This window comes from Protopterus annectens, chromosome 8.part0, assembly GCF_019279795.1.
Source record: "Protopterus annectens isolate FY-2018-M chromosome 8.part0, PAN1.0, whole genome shotgun sequence".
In the NCBI taxonomy this organism is placed as follows: domain Eukaryota; kingdom Metazoa; phylum Chordata; order Ceratodontiformes; family Protopteridae; genus Protopterus; species Protopterus annectens.
The window spans coordinates 452337905-452350385 of NC_056741.1; the positions used below are offsets into that span (position 1 = coordinate 452337905).

Consider the following 12481-nt stretch of genomic DNA (forward strand, 5'->3'; position numbering starts at 1 on the left):
ATAACTGGCTGCCTATCTGGAACATTGCAGGCAGTGTATACACACATCCTTTAAAGCAAACAGAACAGGAGGAATGAGTGTAGGATCTGGAAAATTCTTCTGTAACAACTCATAGTATTTTCTGAGAGACAGAGAAACCCCAGTGTTCTCCCACTGAAAACACTGGCACATTCTAGCAGTAGTCTTAGAGAAAAAAACTCACAAGGTGAATCAGAAACTGAGCTCTCCTCAGAGTCTGAATCAGACATCTGTGGAAAAAGATATATCTGTCCCTGCATCTTCCTGTTCAGATTCGGAATCTTGAATATCTTCAGGAAAATAGGTATCCCTCTTTTTTTACCAATAACTACTATACAAGAATGTTCAAGAGCCTAAATTAAACACAGAGTTAGACCCAGTAAACTGGCATACTTTGCAGTAAACTGGGGCAGCACACTGGTGCAGCAGATAGTGTTGTCACCTCACAGCAAGAAGTTCCTCGGTTTGATTCTTGGCTGGGGAGCCTTCATTGCGAAGTCTGCATGTCCTCCCTGTGTTCATGTGGGTTTCCTCCCACATTCCAAAGACTTGCAATAGATGGAATGGACATTCTAAATTGGCCATAGGTGTGAGTGTGTGGTGTGGATGCACTACCATGGCAGGGTTAGCCACCAGGCAGTGTAAAGGTTTGCTATAGATGATTGTCACTGTTGAAGTGACACCCCAACTCCATGTGTACAAAAATGGGAAAAAGGGGTTGTAAACAACTATTATCCAAAGAAATTTGAGGAAGAATAGATACATGCTTGGTTTTCTGTTTCTTTTTGACAGGAAAAATGGGGCCCCACCATGTTACGAATGGCAGCAGCAGCTTCTTCAGGCATGAGTACAGCATTCTGACCAACAGGTAAACCTTCCCTATTCCCTGTCCCAGGAATGACTAGAGTGGCTCTCCCTTGACCACTGAGAGGACTGTAATGGGTGCAGAGGACGTGGCTAGCCCCAGTCCATAGTGATTATAGGCACTACACCAGAGGGATCCACAGTAAAATATGAGTGGTCTGAGGTACAACAAATGGCCACAGCAGACTCTCCCACCTCTGGATGAGCCAAATTGCTAGCCTTCTGTGGTGACAAAGGCTGTTTGCTTAATTTTTTCTTTTCTGGCTGTAAGAAGGACCAACTGAGAGACTGGCAGTCTGTTCCATGGTCAAGCCAAAACTGGTGTCTCTTTCACAGAGAAGACAAACATAAATGTCAGTAAACACTACCAGTCTACAAAAGTTACTTTTTGACAGAAAAACTCTATATCAGCCCCACAAAAGTAAAATAAATACAAATTTTCCACAGCAAAAATGTTTTCAGCTACTTTACACCACTTTTAAGTTGACGGGGAAAAACAAGTGCTCAGTTTAAAAGTATATTACATTTCATGACAGTCCATTAAAACACAGCACTCCTAGCTTTAAAATAACTTTCCTAATAAGGAAAGTGATAAAACAGTACACAAATAAGAAAATGGAAGTTTTTTTCCCCAAAGGGAACTTATCTGCTCATCAGAGGATTAGCACAAGCCAGCCATCGATCCATGAAAGCCTCAGAGGAGTGTACTATGGCATTATTAAAGTCCTGAAGGTCTTTGTGCCCAAACTTGTGTATTAGTCAGCTCTTCTCAAGCAGCGTGACAGTTTGGGTGCATGGAAGGTACCCTGATGCTTTGAAAACTAGCTGGCTGTTGTATCCTTGGTGGGATATCACCCATATAACTAAATAACTAGGGCTACTGCAGCAGTGATCTATATTATGAACACCACTTGACAGCACTATGCATGTATCTACATTACTGACAGCTGAGTACAGTCTGAAGATTTCAGAAAGAAAATTAACTTCTGTTTGGAAATGCAGTTGTTAAACATCTCAAAAACAAAACCTTCTGAAATGAACAAAGTCATTTTCTAAAACTGACAGAGGCTAACAACATTTTTCACCTGTTGCTACTGCATAATTCTCTGCAGCAGAGGTCCTAGGCATACCACTGTGATAAAGTAGGCAGTGTGGGCAATGAAAAGTTGTTACAATAGTAATGTAGATATCAACACAGAAACCATAAAAATCCAGGAGCAAATCTTAAAAAAAAAATATGTTCATAATGAAACATCTTTGTTTAGAGTGTGCCTATGAATTAATGTTTTCTGGTGAACATATGTTTTATGTATTGACATTATTCTCCTTCCATTTCTAATTAACATAAAAAGAGTTGCAATTTTTTACTACGAAATATAAGAATATGCATACTGCTGTTCAGCTATACAGAGGTCATTAGCCATTTAAATGCATTTTATATATTTTTTATGTAATTGTCTTGAGAACTAGTCAGACAAGTATGTTCTGCATTTAAATCAGTAGACTTTATCGATTCCTTTTTGATGATTTGTTAGATATTTTTTGTACTGCTGCAGAGGGATCCTTAAGAGGCTGTCTTATCTGATATCTACTGGCCAATATCAGTGTTTTAAATAATGTATTTTATATTTCTTCTTTTTTTCAATAACTGACAGAAAAGTTGTGGACAGCTCCAGAGCTGCTGAGGGTCGAAAGTCTGCTTCCTCAAGGAACCCAGAAAGGGGACGTGTACAGCTTTGGAATTATTCTCCAAGAGATTGCACTACGTAATGGAGTCTTTTATCTTGAAGAACTGGATCTTAGCCCCAAAGGTAAGGTGATAGCAGAAAGTGCTTGTTGCAGAAATATTGAAAGTGTTTAAAACAGTAATTTTAAAGCTATTTTTTGGAAAGATTAGATTTAATTTGTAACCTGCAATTTGCTGTGGTGACATTTATTAACAATTTCTATTTGCTGTTGTTGCATCGCTTTTTTTTTTTTTTTTTTGGAATGATTGCTTCATTTGCTTTATTTAGTTATTCACTTATATATTGTGTGTAGAATGATTGTGCTCACGAGAAATTGTGGTATACATTCAAATCATATGTATGCCATCACAGAAACTGAGGGCTACCAAAATTTAAATAAAAGAGGCAATGGTCTTATCTCCCAAAATCCAGACAGTTTAATAATAAGGTATGAGTAAAGAATGATTTTGATATTTTTGCCCTTGGAATGACCTCTCCACGGTTCACAATGCCTAAGTGTCATGGGTAACATTTGCCTTTAATGCTAGGAAGGACAGAAGACTGTGGGTTCTATCCTATCACCAGCTGCTTGGATTCATATATTAGTTCTGGCATTGCATATAACATTAGGGAGCTGCACTCTTGATGTACTGTCATCAAAATGGGAACTTTGACACAAGCATCATCCTCATAAGGGGTGGTAGATTAGGTAAATCTTAAGTTGTACTTACAAGAGTTTTTTTTTGTGAAAATCAAATGCAGAAAGCAAATTATCTATATAACCCCTGAAAAAGTTGAAGTGGAAGCTTTGTGATTTGTTTCACAGCTGCACAGGCCTTGCTATGTATACCAGCCTCCTTAGACATGAGTACAAATACGATTAAAGGTACACTCCTCACACCTTCTTGTGCTGATCAGGGTTTTGCACCTCTGCTAGGGCTTCCTTGTGTATCCATGATATTACTGGTGTTTCTGTGGAGAATTGGGCATTGTATTTCCTTTTGTTGACCAGTTCTTTGACTGACCTTCCTTTTAATCATTGCTGAGCCCTGGCATCTCTCCTGTTAGAGACCTATAACTATATTTCTTGACTGCTAGAGCCTTGAATATCAGTAAAAGATTTAATTTCCTATATGTTGTCAACTTTGAAAAAATTCTACTAGAAATGAAGGCACAACATAGCAGAGAACCGTAAAATCACTTTGATGCCTTTTCTTTTTTAACAAGAGATCATGAATAAGCCTTTTCTTTTTTTTGTAAAACTTCATCTAATACTCTTCTACAACACATTGTTGGTACTACTACCCCTCCATATCAATGGGTCTTTTTCACATTTTGCTAGATGCAGACACGTGTCCTTGTTAGTCCTGGTAGTATGCAAAACTTAAAGTGAAGTACTAAGCTGAGGGAAGTTGCTGAGGAGATCTACTGCTGATATGATGGGTTCTTTCAGTCCTGCTTGAATGAGACTTTTGTGTCCATGCTGTCAACAAGTTGCAGACAAATCTTACTGGTTCCATTTCATCTATACCTTCTTTCAATCCTAGAATTCATATGTTGTCACTACAGCTTTGCTATTTTAATCCATGCCCTTTAAATCTGAGATCCTCCATTTTTAGGTCAAGGTCTGTTATATTGTTTCCCTGTAGTCATTTGAAGCTAACACTCTAGATTTTGAGAGTAGTATAGCTTCAAGGGAAAACAATAAAAGAATGTCATGCTTTCAGCAAGTTTATTACAAAAATATAAAGCAAGCAATATTTAGAGTTTTTGTTTCTTTTGTCAGAAGACTTCCTCAGAACAATCATTCCATTAATTACAACCCCTTTTATCGTTTATCATCACATGACCAAAACAATCACACAATTAAATGTACAAACATAAATATTAAGTCTTCAAAGATATATAGGTTTATAGGTTCATAGGTAGGTACTAGGCTTTCGGCCCAAGGGCCTATGTAAGCCTAGCCAGTAAGGTATGTAAGCCTAGCCAGTAAGGTACCATAGCTTACGCCACCCAAGAAAGTTATTTTCCTGTGCCACTGTCCAGCAGAGACACAGAAGTGATCCCGGGGTGTATTTCCTATTTCCCATCCACTCATCAAGATTTTTTTTGAAGAGTGCTAATGAAGAACTTTGCTTGACATAGATAGGTAGCTTGTTCTAGAGTATAGGAAGTCTCTGGGCCAGGAATCTATCCCTCCAGCATGTCCTGTTCATTGTGGTGACAAGGTTTAGGTCTCTAGAGCATGTAGCTCAGAGGGATTGAGATTTCTTTAGGTGTAGCAAGTCCAACAGCTCTGGGTTTGACATAGCTTTATATGTTAGGCAGAGATCACCTCAGAGAAGGCGATATGCTACAGAGTAAACCTGTAGTTTTTTGAGGCGGTCAGTGTAGGGCATTTGTTTGAGGCTAGTAATCCTGTTTGTGAGGTACTTCTATGGCCTTTCCAACTGCTGCAGATGACTTGTGAGGTACATTCCAAAAGGGGCTTTGTACTCTATAATGGGTCTAATAAGTGACAAGTAGAGGGGAACAATGACCTCTTTTTTCCTGGATAAGAACCTTTTTATGATGGGGTGTGCCACGTAGAAGGACTTCCTGACTACTGTGGCGATGTGACTATCAAAGGAGAGACTACTGTCCACCTTGGTCCCAAGGTCTCTTATCACGCATTCGGTCAATACCATAATATTAACATTACCATAACATATTATTAAAACATTCCTAAAACATTTAAATATTATTTGGTATCCTCCAGATGCACCAGTTTCCTCCCACACTCCAAAGGCATGATGCAGTAGGTGGATTGTACACTCCAAATTGGCCAAAAAAGTGAGCACACATGTTTGTGTATGGTATGGAAGAATAACTAAAGCAGGACTAGATACCCAGTGGTGCACTCATTTGTTCTAGATGATGGTCACTGCTAATGTGACATGCAGAACACATGCAAAAATGAAAAGGGGGGAAATAAGAATGGATGGATGGAGTCAGAACATACAGCCATAGAAGGATGTGCGTATTTGGAAATCTTCCCTTGGCCTTCAAAATATCAATATACACAAATATATATATATATATATATATATATATATATATATATATATATATATATATATCATATAAGTCATTTATTGCTTTCCTTACAACAGCTTGACTAAATAATGAGGTCGCAATCCAACAATGATAGTAATATACAATGGCTTGATATTTTCCTTTTCACAAACTTTAACTGCTAAACATGCACAAGTAAAACTACTAACATAAAAAATGAGGAAGGGAAGTCTTACTGATATGTAAATCATTCCTAAGAATGCAATGCGATCTGAAAGCTGAGCAAATCGCTCATTGGCTCTAACAACATGCTGTTTAATAACTTCATTGTATAACACTGTTTTTTCAGAATTATTTAGCAAAAAAGCATTTACTTTTAGTCCTACAAAGACAGTTGATATAATTCACGTGAGACGTAAAGTTCCACCCCACAGAGGACTTGTGTCTTCAGAAATTTCCTGAAACTATCATTTTCTTTTTTTATTTTTATTTTGATGCTAATTTTTTAATCAACCCAAATGGTACATTGGCTGTAGTAGCTACTTGCTTTAAAGGAAATAATTTCTTACTTGCTTGTCTTACAAAGTTGCTAAGGTATTTATATTTGGATCAACATCTTTAGGCAAAAATGTCCAGTCATATTTTACCAGTTCTGCATAGACCATCAGTGAATTTAAACAAATTTTCCAAAATTCAGTAAATTTACATGAAAAGTACTTAAAGATGGAATACCAGAACAAACCTGAACTTGGAAATGTAACAAAATCTGAGAAGTTAACAAAGTATAAACATTGCTACAGCTTTAAAATGAATAGGTGATTCTTTAGGAATAACATGTTGTAAAGACAGATCAGAAGTAATAATGTACCGTGTAATTTAAAGTAAGTATTTTTTAGAAGAAACAAAAATGTCATTGTATGTTATTATAAAAACTGTTTCCAATGAGTTGTAGTTCTCTTTTAATGGGAGTGCTTACTTAAGTAGAAGCCATGGGGACAGGTGTTACTTAAGTTGTATTAAACAATTTAAACTTATATTTTGAAAAACATTCTTTGATATAATAATGTAAAATAAATGCGAAGTCCCATGGACCGGTGCTAAAAATCAAACTCATAATATAAGAAAAAAACAGTGAGCTGTACTCACAAGCCGAAAACTTTTAATATTAAAGAACATGCAATGAAATTACAATGAATCATGGTTTAGCACTTTTATCTACTAACTAGACATCTTCAGAATGATGATACTATAGGAAATCTCCATTAAAAACAAGAACAAGCTGGTGACATAATACACACACCTCCGTACTACATCAGTTAAGTTCAGTCTTCAAAAAAAACCCTGCAAAGTTCTTAAAAAAGTAGTAATTTTAAGGAGAACTGTTAATAAATCAAAATCAATGATGGCAATGACATTAAAAAAGAGTGCTGTGGACAAAAACACAAAATATAAGCATAAAAAAAATCAATAAGAACTGAAATTAAAGTCTGTCAGCTCTCTTTCTCAATTCACTGATGATAGAGACACTTTCATTGATCCTCGGTGGAAACGAAGAGTCCAACCTTAGCTGCTATAGCATCTCGCAGTGTAAAAGTAAATTCTTCCAGTCACCAGAGTTTGCTGCAGCTTTTACCTGTTCAAGAACAAATAAATTAAACTTGTCAAATCCTACAGAAGTTAAGGAATTCCTGGCCAGACACTTTGGTTATCTGTACATTGAATACTGTACGAATGTTGGTAAACTCTCTTACTGAGGGCATTAATAGTCTTGCCAACATAAAAAGCTTGGCATTTTGTGCAGAAGGCCAGCTACACAACTCATTCACAAAAGCACTTAAATTTACCTCCTTTTATTTTGTCAAATAAAAATTCTTCATAATTGTTGTCAGTATAAGTACATTGGTAACACCTACCACATTTTTGTGTCACCAGAAATACTGCAGGGGTATTAACATATGGTCTTTCCAAAAGATTTTTGATATTAAATTTTTTCTTATATGTAAAGCAAGGATGTTCAATACCTAAGGATTTTGTAGAATGTAGAATGTAGAATGTAGAATGTAGAATGTAGAATATAACTTAGGAATCCCAAAAAGCAACTCACAGGAACTATTCCATAACAATGTGTCTTCATCTCCAGTAGAAGTGGTAGATCTTACATTGTTAATCCAACAACTTACTCAGGTTCTTTCTCACTAAAATGGAGAAAATATTACTGGAGTTAACAGAAATGGTGGTACATCAGTCCTGAGAGTAGTGAATTCTCCTAGTACAAATAACCTGTGCTATGGTTGTACACAGGACTTTTCATCCACTACGAGGGTTAAAAAATGGCTAGCAAACACTAATATTAGAGGAGTCAGGGAATATATTCAGTCGGTGGATGTCATTATGTAATGCTGGAAGAACAGAGTGTAGCTTTGGAAAAACATCTTTATAAATATAAATCACTTCAATTAGACAATCTTTTCTTGAGTGAAAGTGTAAAAAAGTGTCACATCCCCAATGGTCTCTGTCTTTGGAAATTCCCATGGGGATAAAGGCGAATACCCCATTTCATCTGGAATTACTTTTATTTTTTTTTATCATACTGGACTAAAGTTAACACACCGAATGAAAAATTCAAAGATGACATCAATAAATTAGTGGATTCCATCACCACTGATTTGGCGTTTCAACAACATAAAGCACATTTTAATAATTTTTTTTTACTCAGTGGACATTAAATTGGCTCAGTTAAAAAACAGGAAAGACAAAAAGCTATTAAGGGATGATTTTTGTTACCAAAACAGATGTGTCTATCCTAACTCCCCTGGAATGCCTGGTAAAAAATCTTTTTCTACAGACAACAATGATGTGTGGTACAGTTATTCCACAAAAGAGACCAATAACCAAGTGGCCCCTTTAGAAGTAACTCCCCCCAGAAGATTGGTGAGATTCACAAACAGCCCCAGACTCCACACATATCAGAAAATCAACAAACCAGGACCTGAGAAAGCAAGTGGAACAAGAATCAAAGGAGCAAGAAATGGTACCAGAAGTGGTAACTTCTGATCGAGATCTTGAGTCATTTCAAGGTACTGTAAAAATTATTTCTCATTTTGGAAGCAATATCTATAATTTCACTGGAATTAATATTGAACCTCTATATCACAACTTGTTTTTAAAGGGCTTCAATTTTATTCCTTCAAGTAGGGCTAGTGTTGAGCACACCCTACTTGATTTAAAACTTTTCACTCATAAATTAAATCTCCAGTTTTTACTAGGCAAAAAGGACATCCCTTTGGTTCATAAAAACAAACTTAAAAGAAAAAGCTTAGCTAATCCTCCCCTGCATCCTATGATACACATGTTTAAAAAAGTTTGTGAGAGGGAGATCCGTACATTATTGAGAAGTCAATGTAACACTTGTTTTTACAACCTTTCTGTCAGGGACAGACAAGTCTTCAACTCCATTATGATGGACAAGGAAAGCAGATTTATGAAACCCAACAAGGGGCGCAGATTAGTGATTATGGGCAATCTTGATTATGAAGGGTGTATGTTCGATATCTTGGGTGACATGGAAGTTTACAGTTCAGTATCTCTAAATGAGATTAATATTGCTTATAGAAGTATCAAGGTTGAACGTGATGAGTTACTTCTATTTGATAATGTTTCACAAGATCTCTATGAATTTCTTAGGGTGGCTAACCTCATAGTTCCCAAGATTTTTGGTATTCACAAGTTACAGTCTAATCTATCTGACCCCCTGTTACAACCCATCATTGCCGCAGGTGGATCCATTACTGAACCTTTGGCAAAATCTATTGATTTGAAACTTAAAAAACTTGTTTTGTCACTTGCCACATATCATTCAAGATTCTTGGGATTTGTTAGACAAACTGCACAATGCTCAGATGGGTCAAGACTATTTTTTGCCACTTGTGATGTTTAGAATTTATTTTCTGTTATCCCACATGACAAGGCTTTGCAGTGGTTTGATGAAATAGTTCACAAGTTTGGTAAATTATCCAATAATGATGAAAACTTGGTCCAGAATTTCATAGACATTGTGTTAAACCACAACTTCATCCCATTCGGAGGTGAATATTACAAGCAACTTCAAGATGTAGCTATGGAGGCCGTATGTGTCCCTATATTTGCTAACGCATTACTGCTAAAATGTGGAACTGAACATACTTTTCAAACTTCACTCATTTTCAAACTGCATGGGGTATTACAGATACCCAGATGATTTGTTGTTTATTTGGCATGGTGCCCAGAACCAATTTATTGAATTCCTGCGAGAAGTTGAAACCAGAACAAGCTTTCTGAAGTTTACCTGTTATTGACACAACCCAGATTAATTCCTTGGACATCAAAATTCAACAGACACCTAATGGCGGTTTGGGGACAAGAATATACAGAAAGCCTACTTGTTGTAACACCTTTCTTTCCTTTTCTAGTTGCCACCCTTTACACCAGAAAAAGGGAGTAGTGAAAAGCCAGTACAGCAGAGCTTCTAGAGTAACCTCTGATGATACTATCTGTCAACAGGAATTTCTAGTACTCAAGAAGATGTTCCTTGATTGTGACTACCCCGATGGTCTACTCAATAGCATGGAAGCAGAGGTTTGGTTGGAGAGGCAGGAGAGATATGCTCCAGTTATTAAACATGGCCTTATAAAGAGCACCTTCCCACAACATAGATAGTGATGGTTTCACTGGGCAGAAGAACATAGTTATACACTACTCCTTGGATGTTAAAGGTATGGAACACATTATTTGGAAGAACTGGTCCATGCTTCAATGTGAGGAAGCTACAAAATCCTTAGGTATTGAATATCCTTCATTTACATATAAAAAAAAAAATATCAAAAATCTATTGGAAAGACCATATGTTAATACCCCTGCAATATTTCTGTTGACACAAAAATGTGGTAGGTGCCACCAGTGTACTTATATTGATAACAATTATGAAGGGTTTTTATTGGACAAAATAAAAGGAGGTGCAAAAGGAGGTAGATTAACTGCCTTTCTGAGTTGTGTACCTGGCCTTCTGAACAAAATCCCAAGCTCTGTATGTTGGTAAGACTATTAATGCCCTCATCAAGAGGGTTTAGCAACATTTGTATAGTATTCAATGTGCAGATAACAAAAATGTTCTGGCCAGGCATTCCTTAACTTGTATAGAGTTTGACAACTTTATGTTTTTTGATCTTGAACAGGTAAAAGCCACAGCACACTCCAGTGATTGGAAGAATTTACTTTTACACCGTGAGAAGCTATGGCAGCTAAGACTAGACTCTATGTAACTATCAGGGATCAACAAAAGTGTCTCTATCATGAGTAAATTGAGAAGCAGTGCTGACAGACTTTAATTTCAGTTCTTATTGCTTTTTTATATGACTGTGGTGGTGATGTTGTGGTAGCGTTGTCGCCTCACAGTAAGACGTTGTCCCATTCGATTCTCAGCTAGACTGTCTTCTGTGTGGAGACATGTGTGAATGGGCGTACCTTCATTGAAGGATGTGCATCAGGGCCGGCAACTTGGCATATAAAAATCTACTGCCAATCATTAGTGGACAGGAGTTCCGCTGTGGCGACCCCCTAACCAGGAAAAGCCGAAAGACACAACAACAACAACATTGCTTTTTTATGTTTATCTTTTATGTTTTTGTCCACAACACACTTTTATAATGTCATTGCCTTTATTGCTTTTGATTTAATAACAGTTCTTAAAGTTACTATGCTTTTAAGAATTTTGTGGGGTTCTATGTGAAGACTGAACTTGATTGGTCTAGTACTGAGGTGTGTGTACTACGTCACCAACTTGTTCTTGTTTTTAATGGGGGTTCCCTATAGTATCAGGGTTCTAACGATGTCTCTTTAGTAGATGAAAGTGCTAAACTGTGATTCATTGTAATTTTTTTGTGTGTTCTTTAATATTAAAAGTGCTCAGCTTGTAAATATGGCTCACTGCTTTTTTCTTTTATTACAATTCTTTGGTATACCTTCAACATAATTTTATTCCAGACACCTGGATCTTATATCCAGTCTAATAGTCTAAGATTCACAATCATCAGTAATCTTTTTTCATCTGTATATACCTTATAAAAGAGAATGGAATATAAAAGATGTGGAGTGTGATGACTGGAAGATTGTAACTTTTTTTTTACTAAGGTATATTTCCTGTATAATCTGCTAGTCACTGTTTGACCTGCAGTACCATATCTAACAAAGTGGGTCTATATTACGTTATCAAAAAATGTTATCAGGAATTTGCTAGTTTCCTCTCTGTAGTGTGATCATGGAGTTGGTATATTTAGTTAGGGGGGCGGGGGTCAGAGCCAGCCACATCTGGGGGTGTGAGGGGTGAAGCCCCCCACTTTGTAGGGTTTGAAAGTTTGTTTTGCTTTGTTTGTGTTTGGCCAAGTGACTTTTTTCCCTGGGAAAAAATTTGTTGAAGTGGCCATTCTGAGATTAGTTTTTGTTGTTTATTGGTCGATGAATGCGTATTCAATGAACACGTTTTTCAATAATGTAATATAGACCCTAAAAAAGTCACATATTAAAAATCACTGGTCAAGCTGTAGGCAGGCTATACATGTAAGACCAAATTAATTCTTATTTAATTAAAAAATCCTAAAATTGTTTAAGGGGGAGGTAATTTAATGCATCTTAAATATCTAAAGACCTTCTGCTTAAAGAGTACTGTAGAATAAATGCACACGTTCTCAAAAAATCCATAAAGATATTAGTAAAAATAAACCCCAGCAGGACAGAAAATCCACAAAAGATGTTTATTGAGCGCTTTCATTTATTACAAAACT

At 36.6% G+C, this 12481-nt stretch overlaps 1 protein-coding gene across 1 annotated transcript in view; it reads left to right on the forward strand.

Moving 5' to 3' along the window:
• The window catches only part of NPR1 (natriuretic peptide receptor 1), a 3300976-nt gene that overhangs the window by 2705679 nt on the left and 582816 nt on the right, over positions 1-12481 (forward strand). Inside the window, exon 14 of the mRNA XM_044079969.1 lies at positions 2538-2693. Within this exon, the coding sequence (XP_043935904.1) occupies positions 2538-2693 (156 nt within the window). The remainder of the gene's footprint in view (positions 1-2537; positions 2694-12481) is intronic.